Raw genomic sequence first — 21,076 nt, 5'->3', positions numbered from 1 at the left:
ATCAACAAAATTGACAAACCTTCAGCTAGACTTACAAAAAATAGAGAACTAGTAAATAACTTAAGTCATAAATGAAAGTGGGGACATTTCTACCAACTTTATGGAAGTAAAAAGGATTGTAAGAGAATCCTATGAACAACTGTGTAGAAAAAAATTAGATAACCCAGATGAAATGGACAAATTCCTAGAAACACACATACTACCAAAACTGACCCAAAAAAAAAACCATAGAAAATCTCTATTTTTTATGTGACCTATAACACATAAAGAGACTGAGTCGACAAAAGTAAAACCAACAACTGAACAAACCCAGAAATAGATTACTTCACTGATGAATTCTACCAATCATTTACAGAAAAATTAACACCAATCCTTCTCACACTCTTCCAAAGAATAAGAGAAGAGAACACTTTCTAACTCAGTCTATACACCAGCATTACCCTGATACCAAAGCCAGACAAAGACAACACAAGAAAAAAAAAAAAAAAACTACAGACTAATATCTCTTATGAATATAGATGCAAAAATCCTCAAGAAAATATTAGTAACTAAATCCAGAAGCATATTAAAAGCATCACACTCTACACCCTACTATATACAAAATGGATAAACAGCAATGAACTATAGCACACGGAACTATATTCAATATCTTGTAATAACCTATAATGGAAAAGAATCTGAAAAAGAATAGATAGATATATGTATATGTATACCTGAAACATTGTAAATCAGCTATACTTCAATTAAAAAATAAAAGAAGCATCACAGTCCATGACCAAGTAGGATTTATCCCAGGATTGTTAGGGTGGTTCACCATATAAAACTTAATCAATGCTACGCACTACATTAATAGAATAAGAGAAAAAAACACATAATCATCTCAATTGCTGCATAAAAGGCAATTTTAAAAATCCAACACGCTTTCTCGATAAAAACAAGGATAATCTGATAAAGGTCTTTGATGAAAGCCCCATATCATACTCAGTAATGAAAGCCTTCCCCTTATGATCAGGAATATGACAAGGATGGTCATTTTCACCACTTCTACTCACCATTGTCCTGGAAATTCTAGTAAGAGTATTAGGCAAGAAAAATAAAATGCATTCAAATTGCAAAAAAAGAATAAAACCATCCCTATTCACAGATGACATGATCTTATACATAGAAAATCTTTAAAACTCACAAAAAACTATTAGAAATAATAAACAAATTCAGCAAAGTTGCAAGATACAAGATCAACCCACAAAAATCAGCTGTATTTTTATACACTACCAATGAACAACCCCAAAAATGAAATTAAGTAAAAAATTTCATTCACAATATCATATGTATATAAAAAAATAAAATAGCTAGGAATAAATTAAACCAAGCAGAGGGTGAAAGACTTGTACACTGAAAACTACAAAAGATTGCTAAAAGAAATTAAAGAAGACATAAATAAATGGACAAACATCTCATGTTGATGTATTAGAAGACTTAGTATTCTTAAAACAGCAATACTAACCCAATGCAATCTACAAATTCAATGCATTCTCTATCAAAATTCCAATAAGCTCTTTGTAGAAAAGGAAAAGCCAATCTAAAAATTAATATACAACTTCAAGGGGCCCTAGCAATTCAAAACAATATTGAAAAAGAACAAAGTCGGATAACTCACACTTCCTGATTTCAGAATTTACTATAAAACAATAGGAATCAAAACAGTGTGTGACTGGCATAAGGACAGATAGATAGACTAATGGAATAGAATTGAGAATCTAGAAATAAGCCCTCACATCTATGACTGTAATGGACTAAATAATTATGTCCTCCTCAAATTCACATGTCAAGGCTCTAACAAATACACCCGAAGCCAACAGTAAGAGGCAAGATGTGGTGCAACTTGAATTCTTTTATATATAACTGGTGAGAGTGCAAATTGGTACTACCATTTTGGAAATCTGTCTGGCAGTATTTACTAAAGCCAAACATGAGCCTATCCTATGATCCAGGAATCCCACACTGGTCTATCCCAAGAGAAATGAGCACTTAGGTCCACCAAAAGACATGTACAAGAAAGTTCTAAATAGTTCCAAGCTACAAACAGTCCAGTGTCAATCAACATCGGAGTTGATAGTTTGTGGTATAATCATACAATGGAATATACCAGAGCAATGAAAAATAACTGTATACTGCTATGTGTAAGAATATGGTTTAATCTCAGACATAATGTAGACTAAAAGAGGCCAGAATAAGAATCATATTGTGTGATGTTCCAAAACCAGAAAAACTAAGCTATGGAAACAGAGATCAGGACAGCAATACTTAACTTTGGGAGGGGTAGTCATTAGGGAGGAACATGAGGGAACCTGCTGGAAAGTTGGAAATATTCTATATTTTGATGTGGGCAATGTGTACATAGATGTATATGTGTGTAAAGATTCATCAAGCTGCACACTTAACTTTGTGCACTTAACTCTATGTAAGAAAAAAAGAAATACACACATACTGAAAAGTACTGAAAGAAAATATAAGTGGGGAATATTTGTATAATCATAAGTGATAACAAAGGTCTTCTTAAACATGACCCCAAAGAAAAAAACTAGAAAGGGAAAAATAAACTTAACTTCATAAACCAAAAAATATAAAACTACATGGCAAACAAGCCAGAAAACTTTATTTGCAAAGTTTTATATAGTCTTTATATAGCAAAGAATTAAGTATTTTAATATGTAAGAAGCTCTTACAAATCAATAAGGAAAAGACAAAGGCAAGACTAGGAAATTTACAAAAAAAGAAATCCAAAGTCATTAAACATATTTTAAAAAATACAAATTAAAACAAAATACTACTTTTCACTTATCAGATAGGCAAAAATGAAAAATATATACAGAATTGGACTTGGTATAGGGAAATAGCATTCTTATATATTACTGGTGGAGCTAGAGATTGGCCCAACTTTTCTGGAAGGCATTTTTAAATATAGTACTTTCAAAACACCAAAATGAGCACACTTCCTTAACCAAGCAATTCCACAACAGAAAATTTATCTTAAGGAAAAAATATGACAAACTTATAAAATGTTTGTACAATGATGGTCAATGCAGCACTGTTAAAAGCAACAAAATAAATTCATATAATAAATTATATATATTTTTTAAATAGCTACTCTTTATGAAGCACATATGAGCTAATTATATTTGTTATCTCATTTAGTTTTCACAAGAATTCTGAGAACTATTATATTATTCCCATTTTCATCTGCAGATGAGAAAATTGAAGCTCAGAAAAATAATGAGATTTGCTCAAACTCAACAATCTAATAAGTGGCAGATACAGAATTAAAACAAATTGGTCTAACTCCAAAAGCCAATGCTCTTTAATTTACATTTCTTGACATGGAAGAACATTTAAACTATAGCATTAAATGAAAATGTAGTTTATAGAACAGTTACATGGTTTGATTCCATTTTGTAAAATATACACATACCTATAGATATTAGATGTATAGATTTGCATGGGAAAAATTTTAGACGGGTATACAGGAAAATGTTAATAAGGTTATCCCTGGGGTGTTTGGGGGAATTTTTTCAAATTTATGCTTGTTTTTCTTACTTTTCTACAATAATTACATTTAATTTATAAATGGAAAAACAAATCTACAAAACCAATGCCCCTTTGAAGTTGCAAACCATAGACCATCATCTATTTTACTTCAAACGTAGCATCCATTTGCTTCACACATTTTTAGATAAATAAATAAGGCAAATCTTTAATATATTTATATCCGACAAACTCGTCTTGAGCACCAAATATGTTCTAGGTACTGTTAGGTAAATGATTTTATTTCAGTGCATCTAAAGTCTCCTTCTGCTCCTAAGTATGGCACCAAAGGTACGCACTCTCCCTCTCACTCCTTAATTACTACTAGCTGCATTTGGATTTTAAGTCTTATCTCTAATTATTGAATGCAATTAAACCCATATTAAAAGAATATCTGGCATCACACTACCAATCCTTGGCCTGCCTCACCACCTCTGTACTACCCCGCTCCTGAGAGTAGAGGGCGTGCTGGCCTGAAGTGGATTCTTAAGGTTTATTTCAAAAAGGGAGGGGCAAATCTCAAAACATGTACCCCACTGGCCACCACCATCAAGTGCAAATTCCCCACCTGTTAAGTATTCCTTCTCCTATCTGTCCCCCACCTTCCTTACTCCTTTTCTTTCTAGAACTCTGGCTCCTAACCCTAACCCTCCCTTCTGCTATAAGACCATTGGATCGGGTGATTTTAGAACCCATTCTCACTGGATCTCCTCTCCTCTCTCCAGCCCTCCAACCATATATGACTAATTCAGCAAGAAAACACTTGGAGCTTGAGTTTCCACCGTCAGGACAGCTCTTCCCAGAGAAGATGGAAAACAGCTTCTCACCTGTCCCGTGAGACAGAGAAGAGGATGCTCCTGCAGCAATGAACTGCCAAGGGGTGTGTCGGGATGAGAGTGAGAAGGAAAGCAAAAGCCTCCTCTCTACACTCTTACTATGAAGAAAGAAAGATACGTTTGACTTTGGTAATGTGAGTGTTAGAAGGACTAAAGCCTTCCTGGTACCACTGAAAACAGTACGGGCACTCTTTGGAAAGGCTGGCTTTTAAAAGTTTTTGTTTTGTTTTGTTTTTTTAATTAAAAGAAAAACCACAGAATTTGGGCCACATCACCCCAATACCGATAAGAGTCTAAAGAAAAATAACATTTAGCAGGACCATTTACTAGCACATGCCCAGCAGTAATCATACTCTGCAATACAACTGTGGTTATACAAAAGTCAGTAGCCAATGAAACGTGGAATTTGGTTGATGGCAACAGTAACCTCTGTTCAGGTCTGCCGCCCTCATGTGGTTGGACGCGTGTTCATAGCTAACATTTTGTTGGTTCGAGTGATAACCTGCTGGATCCTATTTCACACACACAGCTGTGGACCTCCGTAAGAAAACGGAGAGGGGACCGCTCTAAGGCACCGATTCACAGAGCCCTGAGGCCCGGTCACTGGGCGGTGGCGACGCCAGGCTGTGGGCATCACCATTTCTTGGGAGAGGGTGTCCGCCCCTGCACTCGCATCCTCGCTGGGCGCCCGGAGGCATCCCTCCCCAGGCAGCGGCGGGGCTCCCCCGCTCACCTCCCGGCATCCACCGGCATCCGCCCACGCGCCCGGAAGAGCTGGAGCTCGGAGGTCCAAACAAAGCCCGCGGGTATTGTTGTCTAGTGCGCTCCGAAGGTCGCCTAGACTACCCGGCCCGGCCCCACCCACAGCGTCTGGCAATCTAGACCAGTCTGGTACCAGGCAGAAAATGCAAAAGCCTCCAGAAGAGGCTCCGGCAAAATCATCGGAAAACCAAAGTACAGCCAAGTCCCCAAATGACAGCCACACAGACAGCCCGGAAGACAACAGACAGAACCAGGATGAAGTGGAAGCAGATGACCAGACTGATCACGGAGCAGCTGACCAGGCTGCCCAGATAGTGTCTGCCCTGGCTGAACCCAACGTAGTTAATCAAGCTGACCACAAAGCATGTGACTCCATGGGAGAAAGAACATCTGATCGGGCTGACCTCAGAGCATCCAACCATGCTCATCATGTTGCCCATCGTAGAGCATCTGATCAGGTTAACCGAAGCATGTCAGAACAGATGGACGACAAGGCATCTAGCCAAGCTGGTGGCGTGGAGGAGTCTGAACAGACTGACAGCCAGATGTCTGCTCTGCCTGAACGAGGTACTTCTGAACAGACTGAACAAAGGGCTTCTGAGCAGATTGATCACAGAATGTCCAGCCTAGCTGAGAGAAGAGCTTCTGAAGAGATTGACTGTAAACCGTCTGTCCCATCTTTACAAAGAGCCTCTGAGCAGAGCGATCACAGAATGTCCCGCCCGGCTGACCGAAGAGCTTCTCAACAGATTGAAAGTAGATTGTCTGGCCTGGTTGAGCGAAAAACTTCTGAACAGATTGATCATAGATTGTCTGACCAAGTTGACCACAGAACATCTGTAAAGACGCACCACGAAGTGTATGACCAAGCTACTAAACCATCTGAACACCAGGCTGCTGACCCTGACAAGGCTGGCAGTGAATCTGACCAGGCTGACGATTTAGTGGAAGAAGAGGATGATTACACAGAAGACAACCTGTTTGACTATGGAGCATGTAGCCGGTCTGATGATAGATTATTCCACCAGCTTGGCTGCAGCAAGGAAGACAAAGAGGCTGACTTCAGAGTACAACCCTGCAAATTTGAGCCTGGCCAGACAGATGGCAGCATAACCAAGGCTTCCCTTGAAACTGAAACAGAAAGTGTAGCTGATCTGCAAGCATTCATCCCATTTGATCACGGATTGACCAGTACTTCCCAAACAAAAGACCAAGCCTACTCCCCAAGATTTCCCTCCATCTCATCCAAATTGGACTATATCATCAGTCAAGAAAAAACTCAACCCGTGGAAACCAAGCCTGTAGGTTAAAGATACCCACCTGGGAGGTTGGAGGTTAAGCCAGGGGTCTGGCAGAATGTAGGAAGAGGGCACATGTTGTGGTATGTGTGACCCATAGCATTCAGGAAGGGCAGGAGAAGGGTGGGAAATAAAAAGATGGATTGCCTTCTCTGCTACACTAAGTAAGGCCATTCAGGAAGGATCAACGTACCAGGATTCAGGAGACCTGGGTTTCAAGTCCTGGTTCTGCTGCTAACACTGGGACACTAAGTCATTCCCCCTCTGGGCTTCTACCAAAGGAAAGGAATTTGGAGTCAGTTGGAAATCTCTGTGAAGGGAAAAGTATTTGAAGTAGATTGGAGATGTCTAAGGTACCTCCCAGGACTCAAGGTGCATTACATTGCCTGGAGAATCAGCCAGGTCTCTCATAATAATGTCTTTGCTCTTAATTCCTGGTGTTCAGATCCCATCAATACCAGATTCCACTGATAACAGCAGCAATAGCAACAAAACTTCCTGGGGATTTTCAATTCATTAAAGACTCTCTTGGGGGATATTTCCATTTTAGGTTGATATTTCAGAATACCAGGAAAGAAGGAGTTTTCAGGCATACAATCAACCTTATAAGAAGCAGTTACCTCCTATAGTACATGAAGATCCTTATCAAGTTTCACTTCGATACGTGGAGAAACACCACATTCTGCAAATATTCCAGGTAAACCGCTCAACCTCTTTTTTAATTGTGAGTTTTAAAGTAATTATAATGTAAACGACAAACTTTGACTTGGCTTATAAGAGGTACAAGAAAGGGCGTTTGCTATAAAAGGGATATAATCTTAATGAGAAGTCAGTAAGTGCATTAAGACGTATTAACCAAAAGTAGTAAATGATAAACACCAAATGAATGATTTTTATCATGATGTGAAGCCCTTCAGAGGAATCAGAGATCTGATAGGTTGGTTGCTAGGGAAAAAATTTGGCCCAGGGTTAAAGTTTGAGCCAGACTAGGAAGGAATGACAAAATAATGGCAATTGAAAAGGAGAGAAAAAGACTTTCTAGGCAGGAATATAATACTTTCAAAAGATGACCAACCTGTGACTATCTAAGAACCCACAGTCTTTAGGAGAAAAATGACATAGTTAAAAGTTGCTTCCAATTCTTGAAACTACAAATTTTATAGACCTCAGGATATGGGGCTGGAACCTTCTTTAAAGTATGACATTCCTTGGCCAATACAGAATTATAAAATGTTATCACATTTATAAAGTTTTTGCTGTTTTGTTGTTTTTGTTTCTGTTCTCCTGACATGTGTATTTTTATGTTAATATTATTATGCAGCAAGGTGTATATACATATATAATGACATATATACATGAAATAACTTTGTGGTTAGAAAGTTGTAAGTAAGAGTGGCCCACCCCAAATGAAAGCATTTAAACTGGAAGAATTTAAGTTTAAAGAAGTAGGAAATAGAGGAAAGTGCACAAATTTTAAAATCTGTTAGCCCAGGGCTCCAAGCTAACTTTGTCCCTTCTCATCTTTGTGATTTGGAGGAAATTACCTAACTTCTGTGAATCTCAGTTTCCTCATATAAAATAGAGATAAGTGATATTTGCTTTATTAACACTGCTGTATGCCTTTTCTTTCTTTAAAATGTCATTTTTGTGGGAGAATGCTAATGGCTGGATTTTCTGGCTTTAACCAAAGAAATACTAATTATTAAACTCAAGGATGAAAGCCGTAGAAAGTAGAATTCTAATCGTTCTGTAAGTAATTTTCTTTATCTGTCAAGAAAAAACAATGCTTATGCATTGAACGTTGTTATCAGAAAAATTAGTTATAAATATGTGTTCAGTAGACACATATATGAAATAATTAATTAGCGTGGATGCATTAAACAGACCAGAATATTTTATACCAAAAAATTTGCCCTATTGTTATTCCCTGCAAGTGAGAATTTTGCTTGCTTTATTCTAATTTTTTGAGTTATTCAACAACAGTAAAACATATGGAAGGGGGTCTCTGAAGTTTTTTATGTTCTTCCTCATTTATTATTACAAACGCTGAACATCATTTTCACCTTTTAGAATCAAATGCCTTAGGAGGAAGTTTCTATGTAAAAATCATACAGTGTTTTAAAATTTTTATTCCAAACTTTTTCTTTGACTATTCTTCAAAGCAAATAATTTATTGATTTCTCAGTCTAGCAAAATCACAATTCTCCAAACCTTTCTCCAAAACTCTTTGATCTTAGAAACTAGAAAAATATACATTATTATTTATTCCTAAATTTTTAATCCCTCCACATTTTACCTTAATTTGCCCAAATTTATCAGCAGTAAGAAAGTAATTTGTCAATATGTAGAGATATACGAATTTCTTTAAAATGCTATGGTACATGTTAGGTTAATGTAAAAGATTGCTTCAGGTATAACCTGACCATATAGCTTTAGCTCAGAACCATAATGTGATGCCTTTCTCTCTCTCTCCCTCAGCAGATCACTGAAAAGCTAGTCTATGAAAAGCCAGAAGACCCCCTGAGTTTTATGCTGTGCCAGGTATGGAATAGGAAAAAAAGAACAAGCTTGTTATTCTGTTCATTATAAAATATAGCACCCATACAAGTGTACAAAACATATACAACTCAGTGAATTATCATGAAGTGAGCACACCTGTAACTACCATTCAAGTTCAAAAAAAATTAAAACATTACCAGCATCCAAGAAGCCCCCTTTCTTTTCTTCATGGTTATCACTTCCCACAAAGGGACTATTATTCTGAATTTTACAATAATGACATTCTCACTTTTCTTTATAATTCTACCATGAAACATGAATCATGAAACACTTTGGTTTAGACTTGTCAGCCTTTTTTTTTTAATTTATTTTTAAATTTCTGTGTTTTTTTTTTTTTTTTTTTGGTGGTTAAGAGCACGACTTCTAGAGCCAAAAGCTTTACCTTTGAGACTTTAAAAATGTTGTTTTAATTCTTCATGCAATTTTAAAAGGCTACTTTCCATCTACACTTATTACAAAATATTGGTTCTGCTCCCCATGTTGTATAATACATCCCTGAGCCTATCTTACACCCAGCAGTTTGCCCCCCACCACTGGTAACCACTAGCTTGTTCTCTATATCTGTGTAGGCTTGTCAACCTTTTAAACTTTATGTAAAGGGAACCATGTAGTAGGGACTCATTGGTTCATTCTTCTTCTCAAAATATGTCTGTGAGATTAATCCGTGCTGTTGTGTGTGGCTGTAGTTCATTCATTTTCATTGCTGTATAGTACTCGTATGAAATGCCACAATTTATCCTTTCTGTGATAGATGTGGACCTTCAGGTTATTTCCAGCTTGGAGCTATTACAAAAAATTTTCCTAGAACTTTCATGTGCGTGTCTCTTGGTGCACATATACACACATTTCTCTTGGGTGTATACCCACAAGAGAGAATGCTGGATTGTCAGGTATGTGTTCGATCAGCTCTAGTAGAGTATTTCAAACAATTTTCCAAAGCAATTGTACCAATTTACACTCCCAACAGCAGTGTATTTTAGAGATCCAGTTCTTACATCCTTATCACTTACACCCAACACTTAGTATTATCAGTATTTTCAGCATTAGCCTTTTTCTTTTTTTTTTTTTTTTTTTTGCGGTACGCGGGCCTCTCACTGCTGTGGCCTCTCCCGTTGCAGAGCACAGGCTCTGGACGCGCAGGCTCAGCGGCCATGGCTCACAGGCCTAGCCGCTCCGCGGCATGTGGGATCTTCCCGGACCGGGGCACGAACCCGTGTCCCCAGCATCGGCAGGCGGACTCTCAACCACTGTGCCACCAGGGAAGCCCCAAATAAATTTTTTTAAATAAAAAATAAGAGGCTTCCAAATCAGAAAGGAAGAAGTTAAAGTTATCTTTTCCATTTAAAATGTGTAGCATTCTCTTGGTTTTCTATAACTAGGATAATTTCAATTGTATCCTTAACATTGTGAATATTATGCTGTGTAGACTTGAGTTCTGTCATACTCCTGTGACAAGTGTTGTTTTTGTTTTAGCTGGCAGTTAACATGGTTAGATTTGAATTGTAAGCTCTCTCTCTTGCCTTCTGTGGTCATAGCTCAGGTCAGTTCCTTAAGCCTACTACTACTTTGAATCTGTCCTATGAATGCATGATTCAGAAGTCAACCTGAGGCTTGTGCAGAGTTCATGCACAGAATTAAGGAACCTCCTCCCCTCTTCTAGAATTTCCCCTCACTCTTCAGCATCTAGCCATATTTGACCAGTCTACTTCCTGTAATTCTTCCATCCAGAAAGACAGGGGGCTTTCTGTCACAGTTTGAGGCATTCTTGTGCAGCCATAGCTATGTCTGTGAGTCACGACTGTCATTGGGTCAAAATTACAAAAAATGAGAAATTCGCTCCATTTGGTCACTTGCTCTAAGTTTAGACTCCTCTCCAAAATCTGCCTGTCTTTGCTTAGTCACTGGAACCTTCAGGTAGCTGTGAGGTTTTTTGTTTTGTTTTGGTTTGTGGGGTTTTTCTTTTGTGGGCAGGGTTGTATTTTATGCATGAATACATAGCTGTTATTTGCAGAATTCATTTTTTTTAATTGCTCACTCTTGCATATAGGAAGCAGATCTTCCTTTTTAATATATAATATATACATATGGGTTTTATCACATAAATTTAAGTGTGTGGTGTTTTTAGTTTATTTAGTTCAAAATAGTCTCTAATTTTCATTATGATTTCTTCTTCAACTTATGGATTTTTTGACATTAGATTATTTATATAAATTATCAAATATTAGATATCTAGTTGCCTTTTGGTTTCTGATTTCTAAGTCAATTGCATTTTACTCAGAGATCAAGATTTCAAATCTTTGAAATGTGTTGACTTGCTTTATGATGCAGCATATGGCTAACTGCCATGAATGAATTAATTGGAGTTGAAAAAATATTTATTCTGCAATTATTGGGAAGTGTCTAAATATATCCACTAGATCAGGTTTGCTAAACATGTTGTTCAAGTCGTCCAATATTATTGTGAATTTGCCTATCTCCTACAGTTCTGTCAATTTACGCTGTGTATATGTAATTGAGGCTATGTTATTCGGTGCATATGAATTTAGAGTTCTTATATTTTTCTGGTAAATTGAATTTTTATCATTAAGAGGTATAACATGAACTCTACTCCTTTCAATATTGTTATAGCTATACCAGATTTATTTTAGTCAATATTTAAATGGTATATATTTATTATTTTTAACTTTACTCTGTCCTTGTCTTTTAGATATCTTTCTTATATATAGCATGTATTATAATTTTTATAATTATTCAAATCTGATAAGCTTTTAATTGGAGCATTTAGTCCCTTTATATTTGATGTTATTAAAGATATATTTGGGTTTAAATCTATTGTCCTACCGTATGCTATTTGTCCTGCCTGTTTTGTTTCTTTTCGTCTACTTTTTATCTTCTTTTATTGTTCCATTTTTCTCTCTATTTAGAAGTTATACTCTCTTAATCTTTTTTTATTTTTGGTTTCACATTGGGGTGATTTTTAAAAATTAATATACTTTATTTTTTAGAATGGTTTTAGGCTTACAGAAAATTTGAGCAGAAAGTACAGTGAGTTCCCATTTACTCCCTCTCCTTCCCCCATTTCCCCTATTATTAACATCTTGCATTAGTGTGGTAGATTTGTTGCAGTTGATCAGCTGGTTTGATATATTATTGTTAACTGAAGTCTATGGTTTACATAAAGTCTCTTTGTGTTGTACATTCTATAGGTTTTGACAAATGTATATGATATGTATCTATAATTACAGTATCATACAGAATAAGGTCACTGCCCTAATAACCTTCTTAATATTTTAAATGGTGTCCCTAGATATTACAACACATATTCGTGACTTATCAAAGTCTAAATTGTTTGTACCAAGTCAGTACAAGGACTTCTGTATTTTATTTTATTTTTATTTATTATTTATTTATTATTTATTTATTTTTTACATGACAATTTCTTGAGCATCTTTAACAGTCAGGAAACCTGCAAATTAAATTTACAGTAAGATAATATGTAAAACCACAAGATAGCAAAAATTTAAAAGGACTTCAGTATTTTAAATGTCTATATATTTTAAGCCTACAAGATAAGGTAACTCAAAGTAGACCAAAACTGCAAGTGGAAAAAATTCTTTTTCATTCTCCTCAGGTACAGGAAGTGATACAAAACAGAAAGAAAAGTGAAACCTACGAAGAATGAATCTCTCCTCAACATTGTTTACAACCATCAGTGTCAACACTATGTTCTGTTTCCCACTCCGAAAAATCATTTTTGAATGGTCATTTGTAGTGACTCTGCCTAAATGTGTTCTTATTTTTTAAGTAAAAATCTACTGGGTAGCTTCGTAAAATTCACATAACAGTTTAACAGTTACAGATACCTCTGGCTCATCATACAAAAACATAGGCACATATACTTATCCATGCATTGATATTTCTGTACTCATTCCTCCAAAGCACTGAGCAGAAACACGTTCACAAATCCCAGAGAAGATCAAGAAAAGAATATTAGCAATTTATACACATTCCCAAAAGCATACAAACCCATCATGTCTCGAAACTGTTTATAAAATTTTCAGTCGGAAAATGTGCGGAAAATAATTCGTAACAGCACTTTTTTCTCTCTTAATGGAAGGTAACTGTTGTAAGATCTCTTTTCTTGTTTCTTAATACCTCCAACAAATTTTTACTATTTTCCTCTTTGACCCTGCCTGTTATATTCTGACATTAATGGAAGTGATTTAATCTATTCCAAGGGATAGTCTTCTCCTGATTTTTAACCTAAAGCAAAACTCAGACATGTTATACTACTCTGTATACACCTATGGGAGAGGCAGAATGTCACTTCCTTATTACCTTTAACCTCTGAAGAGTGTCTGCATCGTGTGGAACGTGTAGCCAGTTGAACTGGTATTTAAAAGCAAAAAGCCTCAACGTGATCTACCTGGTATGAGAGTATCTGCCCAGCAATCATAGCTGAGATGATCATCTGATACTACTTTTGTGAGCTGAACCTTTCATTGAATTTCTGTTTGAACATTATAGCAGACTTGATTGTTCATATTGTTTCCCTGGCGATTTGGTATAATTATGTGGTGTATTGCAATGAATTAAGCCTCTGTTTGAACAATCATGCATAAATCCCCTTTTTTATACCTGAATTTCATGTCTAATAATTATAGTTTTAAAATCTCTACTTAAAACTTCAAAGCTTCTTTAGCTTTTTCTTCAATTGTCCACAAAATGTGCCAGTGCCCAGACTCCAGGCGGATAAGCAGCCTTTCTGTTGATTGTGGGCTGGCAAAACTAGGTAAAAGCTGATAAACTTACAGTGAACCTGTGAGAAAACTTTGAGTGACATGACTAAGGTTATAATTAATCAGTTGCTGGAACAAAATAACCCAAATATTGAAGGGTCCACAATATCATTAGTGATCAAAAACTTGGATGTTATCAATAACATCTGAAATTAAATACTGAATTTAGTTCACTGGTTTTCAGCCCTAACACTTTACTATGTTTCTTAAAGCAGAACACCTCAAACTAGTCCACCTCAGCCACTTCAGCCCTTCTCATTGACATTCTGTGATGCATTTCAGAGCTGTCATTTTGACCTTTCACAGTGAGGCAGTGGACCAGAGGGGATGGGCTCGGTATGGTCCAGTGATCCTGTCTGAACATGTTTGACTGAAAGGAGAAGGGAGAAAATGGAGATCAGGCCTCACTCTCAGTGACTCAGGCTCTCTGCTAAAAGATCTGTATAGTGCACAAGATCAGTCAGCGAAAAGTATATTCAGTTCTTAGTCCCTAAGTGGTAGGAAGTAGTCTCAGACCAGGAGTAAAGGTGAGACTCCAGGTGGAGCTGGCTGTCAACTAGAAGAGGAATAGGAGTCCCAACCTTTTCAGAGTAAAACTGACAGAGGACATGGAATGACACATGGAATATAAAGGTAATGGGAATAAAAGTTTCAATGTCAGAACAAGCAGAGATCGGAATATATGATCTCCCTTGAAGGAATCCCCCAAGGATGCTTCTAAAAGAAGGAGTTATTCCTATAGATATGAGGTGTGAGTGTCTCAAGTATTGATATTAGATTTTACCTGAGCAATCCTAGTGACGCTCCCTCACTGCGTTCCCCAGCCACCCCAATCTCCTCACAGTAATAGAGAATGAAGCTACTAGAACAGTTTTCCTGGGCATATCCCTTCCTCTCTTCCATTTAAAGAATAAACATGACATCATTTGTCATTAGGGAAATGTAAACCAAAACCACAATGAGATGCTACTTCACATCCACTAGGATGGCTCTAATCAAAAAGACAGACACTAACAAGTGTTGACAAGGCTGTGGAGAAATTAGAATACTTATACTGGTAGTGGAAATGTAAAATAGTGCAGCTGTTTTGGAAAACAGTTTGGCAATTCTTCAAAAAGTTAAAATTATCATATCACTCAACAATTCCAAACCTAGGTATATACTTAAGACAACTGAAAATATATGGCCATATATAAACTTGTACAAGAGTGTTCATAGCAGTGTTCATAATAACCCCAAAGTGGAAACAACAAAAATGCCCATCAAGTGATGAATGGATTTTTTAAATGTGATGTTTGACAGATGAATGGATAAACAAAATGTGGTTTATATATACAATTGAATATTACTCAGACTTAGAAAGGAATGAAATTCTGACACATGCTACACCATGGATGAACCTTGAGGACATTATGCTAAGTGAAATAAGCTAGTCACAAAAGGACAAATACTGTGTGATTCTACTTATATGAGGTGTCTAAAGTAGTCAAATTCAGGGACTTCCCTGGCAGTCCAGTGGTTAAGACTTTGCCTTCCAGTGCAGGGGGTGTAGGTTCGATCCCTGGTCGGGGAGCAAAGATCCCACATGCTTCGCGGCTAGAGTAGTCAAATGCATAGAGACAAAGTAGAATGGTGGTTATCGGACTGGGGGAAGGGGAAAATGGGGAGTTGTTTAATAGGTATAGAATTTCATCTCTGCAGAACGGAAAAGATCTGTTGCACAGCAATGCGAATGTACTTTACTGAACCATACACTCACAAATGGTTAAGATGGTAAATGGCATGTGTTTTCTACCACAATTTTAAAAAGTTAAAAATGAAAAAAGTTATATATCCATACAATGGAAAATTGTTTGGTCATTAATAAAAAGGAATGAAGTACTAATATATGACTATGGCTTGGGTGACCTTAAAAGCATTCTGTGAAGTGAAAGAAGCCAGTCACCAAAGGCCACACAGTATATGATCCCATTTATGTGAAATATCCAGAAGAGGCAAACCCATAGAGACAGAGAGTAGATTAGTGGTTGCCAGGGGTAGGGGAGGGGGAGGAGTGGGGAGTGAATGCAATGAGAATGAGGTTTCTTTCGTAGGTGATGAAAATGTTCTAGAATTAGATAGTGGTAATGGTTGCACAACTCTGACTGTCCTAAAAGGCACTGAATTGTACATTTCAAAAGGGTGAAGTTTATGGTATATGAACTAGATATCAATAAAGCTGTTTTTAAAAGATTAATGTGGGGATAAATATTTTAAGTCCACTTTATGACAGAGGAAAGTGAAGGAGAATAGCTATGAAACTCAGAAACAATAGAAACAGGAATACCCCAGCCTTCCAGAATTATCCCTCTACTTCCCCCATTCTTTACAAATCCCCTTGTTTTACTCTTCAATCTCTTGCATACACTTTATTTTCTTTTAAATTGGCCTCCTGTTATTTCATGTTTGTGTGTATATGTATGTGAGTGTGTTTCCAGCTCACTGAGATATAATTGACATATAACATTGTGTGAGGTTAATGTGTACAATGTAGTGATTTGATATATGTATATATTGGGAGATGCTTTCCATGATAAAGCGTCCTATTATTTCTTGACCTACTTATTCTCAGTTTTACTCACCCTCTCTCCTCCACTTACCTTCTTTTGCTCTTATGTCATCAGCCTTTATGTCAACACTCTGCAAACCACCTATTCTCTTTTTCTTTTCTCTTTTTTTTTTTTTTGGCTGCACCACGTGGCATGCAGGATCTTAGTTCCCCAACCAGGGATCGAACCCATGCCCCCTGCATTGGGATCACAGAATCTTAACCACTGGACCACCAGGGAAGTCCCATGCAAACCGCCTATTCTTGTGAATAAGAAGTTGTGAGTATATAATTATAATTATGTCTGCTGATGTTTTTGTACTCACATTTGTCCAGATATGTTTTTGTTTAAGAGGGGTGTGGACAGGTATGGTTCCAGATGGCTGTGTACCTATGCTTGAATCTTTATGCCAATAATTTGATTGGAAACATTGTAAGGCTAAAACTCAGATAAAGAGAATGGTGTTGTTATGAATGGCAAACAATGTTAGTGTGCCAATGCCTTATTCGGCTTTCAAAAGGCTATTTTTTTACCTGCAGTGTTGGCAGAATTTGCAACAAGTTGACACCAGACAGACAGTGGTAGTGTGGCTTATTCTTATGAACAGATAGGATTCCAATGGGTAGAGTTAAGTTGTCTGCCTAATTCTGTGTTTTAATTTTTTTAAGAAAGCCAAAGCAGTCCTCCTCAAACTCCATTAAAATTACAGTAAATATTTACAAAAAGAAGTAAATCCATTTTAATACTCAAAGCAAAAGGGAGAGAAGCCAGAGATTTTTATGATTTCTGTAAACGGAAAACAGATGGGGCAACAATAATGGATAAATTAGGGCAGACAACCCACCTAAGAACCCACAGAAGCAGCTAAGTGCAGGATGTTTTCCAGGCAGACCTCAGACAGCTCCACAGTCAGCGTGGGCAGGTACAGGGGAGAGGAGTGAGCGGTGAGTAACAAAGGACTCCTCCTTTCTTACGACCTTTATACTCTATTTTAGTCACCCACCACTGGAGCCACACCCTGTCATCACCAAAACTGTCCCACAATGAAATCACGCATATAGTCAAATTACACTTCCGGAAATGACACTGAACCTGGAGAATTTTATAGAGAAGATTTGTTTCACATTTTTATAATGAGAGAAAAGTGGGGATAATTGTCCAACCTCAAAATTGACCAACCACAGATTGATCAAATAAATTGTGGCATATCCATGCAATGAAATTCTATTCATCCAATTAACGTTGCTGTAATTATTGTTTAATTATTTGGATGAGTATAGTTGGATCTACCCTGTATCATATAACAACATACACATACATACACAACAATATACATATTTACATATAAAGAGTTAAACAGAGAAAGAGACAGACAGACTGAAAGAGAGAAAAGAATAGGAAAATATGAAATCTTGACTTGGAAAGCTCTTTTGAAACGTAATGCCAAAGGCAGAAATTATTAAGGACAATATTTATATAACTGACATGAAATATTTTTAAATGTATGAGAAAAAGTTAGCAAAAAGGCAAACGATTAATTGAGAGTAATAGATGCAATGAATATGTCAGGTCAATATCCTAAATATGTAACAAATTCCCAGAAATCAGTTTTTAAAACTGTAAATACCCCCAGTCAAAGAAGAGGGCCAAGAATATGAGTGGGAAACTTACTGAAGATAACATATAAATAGCCAAAGAAATATAAATTAAAACAAAAATTAGATACCAATTAAATATTTTTTATAAACAAACAAAAAAAAACTTTCATAGATGATACCTAATCTGGCTTAAAGTGCAGAGAAATGGGCACTTTCTTATACTCCTGTGGGGAGTATAAATTTTACAACCTCTCTGGAATGCAGTTTGATCCCATGAATCCAAAAACTTTAAAATGAATATACCCTTTAGCCAGAAATTCTAATTCTAGGAATTTGTATGAAGAAAATAATGAAATGTGGTTAAAATTTTCCATAGCATTATTTATAATATTGAAAAATTGAAAATCTGAATTTTCAACCTGAGAGATTCAGTAAGTACATAATAGCATATTCATATGGTGAGATACAATACATCCACTAAAATTATGTTGTAGAATAAACTCATAGGGAAATGTCTGCACTGTATTGTAAGTAAAAATAACTGGTTTAGAAGACTGTAAATAAGTATGATCCCAATTATTTTGTGAGAAAATGTAAAGAAGAAAGGTTGAACGTGCCATGAAGGTAAATGCCATGTTTTATTCCGGCTAGTACTGTACCTGACACGTAATAGTACCTCAAATAGTTCCTAAATGGATGGTTCCACACCAAAATGTTCATTGTGTTTATCACTGAGTAAGGAAGTATAGTGATTTTTATTTTCTACAATGAACATTCATTCATTTTGTTATCAGAATAGAATAATGAATGTTGTTTTTAAAGCAGAGAATAATTTAGGGCAATACTTAAAGAAATGCAGATACCAAAAAAAAAAAAAGAAATGTAGATACCTCCATATAATTGGCACTTTGGTCCTGTGCTTGTGGCTCTACTCAAACACTATTTAATAAAATGAATTTTTTTTCCCCAGGACTGAGTAGACCTAACTCACCCTAAACCTCCCGGATCAGAAATTCATTCACTCATTTGAAACTTACTCTAGTTTTGGTGAAGCAACAAGGGCAGAGGAAAAAAGACAACAAATAAATTAATAAGATAATAATCGACTGTGATTATTTTTTGAAGGAAATAAAACATGATTATATGAGAAAAAGTCACTGGCATGGAGAAGGCAGGGTACTTTAGGTAGGGAGATAAGGAAAGGCTTCTCAGAGGAAGTGAGAGCTGAGCTGCATTTCAAGGTTGATGGGAACCACTGGGAGAAATGGATTTCCGCTAATGGGAATAGCAAGTGCAAAACCCCTGTGGCTGGAACATACATAGGGTGAAAGTAGTACCTAATGAAGCTGCAGAAGAGTACATGGGCAACTTGTAAGCCATGGTAAGGAGTTTGGATCTTATGCTGAGGGCAGAGAGAACTACTGGACTTTTTAAACAAAGGAATGACAAAATCTGATTTATTGTCTTAAAAGTTCTCAGAACAGTTCTGATAAAGAGGGTAGCTTTAAATTGCATTACGGAATCTTCTGCCCCCAAAATCTAACAAAATAAACAAAAACTTTAAAAAATCAAAAGTATATATACTTAGTAAATACCAAATTGAGAGGCCACAACCTATTCACTGTTCTTCAAAAGCTGGTGGCCAGGGAAAGAAAAAGAAATTTCTGGGGGGAAAGCAGAGAAACACAGCTGTATTTGTAAGAAGACAAGGGTCTACAATTCTTACTCTTACCCTTACATCCAGACAGCGTTGCTTCATCTTTATTTGGACTTCTAACCAGGAAGTAGTGGGCATGAGTGAGGGGGCCGGCTGACTCCTGACGGAGGTGCCATTTCAGAGCTAGATTCCCAAATGAGACTTGGACCCAAGCCCTGGAGTCTTCGAACATAATTGGTCAGGCCAAGAAGGAGACAGCTATGGGGACTGAGAAGGAACAACCAGAGAGATGGAAGCACAAGGAGAATATGGTATGATGGAAGCCAGAAGAGAAAAGCAGTATGAGAAAGATGGCATCATCAGCTGTACCATCGGCTGCTGAGCGACTGAGTAAAATGAAGACAAACGAGAGTCCACTGTTGTTTATAAAACAGAAGCAGACTCACAGACATAGAAAACAAACTTATGGATACCAAAGAGGAAAGGGGGCTTAGGGATAAATTGGAAATTTGGGTTCGCGGATTCACACTGCTATATATAAATAAACAACAAGGGCCTGCTGTGTAGCACAGGGAACAATACTCAATATCTTGTAGTAACCTATAATGAAACAGAATCTGAAAAAGTATATGCATATAACTGCGTCACTTTGCTGTACACCTGAAACACTGTAAATAAACTGTATTTCAATAAAAATAAATAAAAATAAGTTTTATATTAAAAAAAAAAAAGACGAGTCCTCTGAATTTGACAAAATAGAGGTTGTTTGGAACTTGCCAAGGAGTTTCAATGGCGTGGTAAGAACAGAGGCAAGGTTGAATCTGGTTGAAGATTAACAGTGTCCAATAGATCAAAACAAACCAATTGATTAGGAAAAGTATACTCATTCCACATACTGAGACCAGAGATAATGTTTTCCCTTGGGACCTCTCAGACCCAACGTGTAAGACTGTACACAACATCCTCAATACCTCTGCAATAAACACAACAAGTTCCATAGACTTGCCTCCTAGTATCAGACATCAGAGATAATATAGAGGCTTTTCTTCATTGGGTAAAAAACTGGACTAACTGGTTATTTTATTGGTATATGATTATTCCATATAATTGTTCCTTATAATAACAATAAATGGTTATTGAAATGGGCTAAAGTCCCTTCCAGTTGTAAGAGTCTATTAATAGTGGTATGTGTTTTTCCAGGGAAAGGGTTAGACTTGCTTTTCGAAGTCATTTTTTGGTGACCATCATCTAAAAAATATGAACAAAGTGAAGCGTTCGTCGTCTGTAGGCGCCGAAGAGAAAATGAGAACGTCAATTAACTTGAACAAAAGGGTTGCTGAGTTAGAGAGAGGACCCATGAGAGGTCAGAAAGCCTGAATTTAAATATTGCAGTAAAA

At 36.7% G+C, this 21,076-nt stretch overlaps 1 protein-coding gene across 3 annotated transcripts; it reads left to right on the top strand.

The window, feature by feature from the left end:
• The first annotated feature begins 4,736 nt into the window (after positions 1–4,736).
• TEX55 (testis expressed 55) lies at positions 4,737–20,380 on the top strand. Of its 3 annotated transcripts, XR_012331517.1 has the most exons (5): positions 4,739–6,481; positions 7,029–7,175; positions 8,957–9,019; positions 12,669–16,703; positions 18,993–20,375. XR_012331517.1 is itself a non-coding variant. In XM_019922265.3 (4 exons), exons 1-4 carry the CDS (start codon positions 5,324–5,326, stop codon positions 12,717–12,719), a joined length of 1,416 nt encoding a protein of 471 aa, XP_019777824.2. In that variant the 5' UTR covers positions 4,737–5,323; the 3' UTR covers positions 12,720–20,380. The 3 variants fall into 3 exon arrangements, 2 of the variants coding, with proteins under 2 accessions (XP_019777824.2, XP_019777823.2); XM_019922265.3 differs by having other exon boundaries at positions 4,737–6,481; positions 8,960–9,019; positions 12,669–20,380; XM_019922264.3 differs by having other exon boundaries at positions 12,669–20,380.
• Positions 20,381–21,076: the final 696 nt, after the last annotated feature.

Source organism: Tursiops truncatus, chromosome 4, assembly GCF_011762595.2.
Source record: "Tursiops truncatus isolate mTurTru1 chromosome 4, mTurTru1.mat.Y, whole genome shotgun sequence".
Taxonomy (NCBI): domain Eukaryota; kingdom Metazoa; phylum Chordata; class Mammalia; order Artiodactyla; family Delphinidae; genus Tursiops; species Tursiops truncatus.
This window is presented reverse-complemented; position numbering and strand designations above follow the sequence as displayed.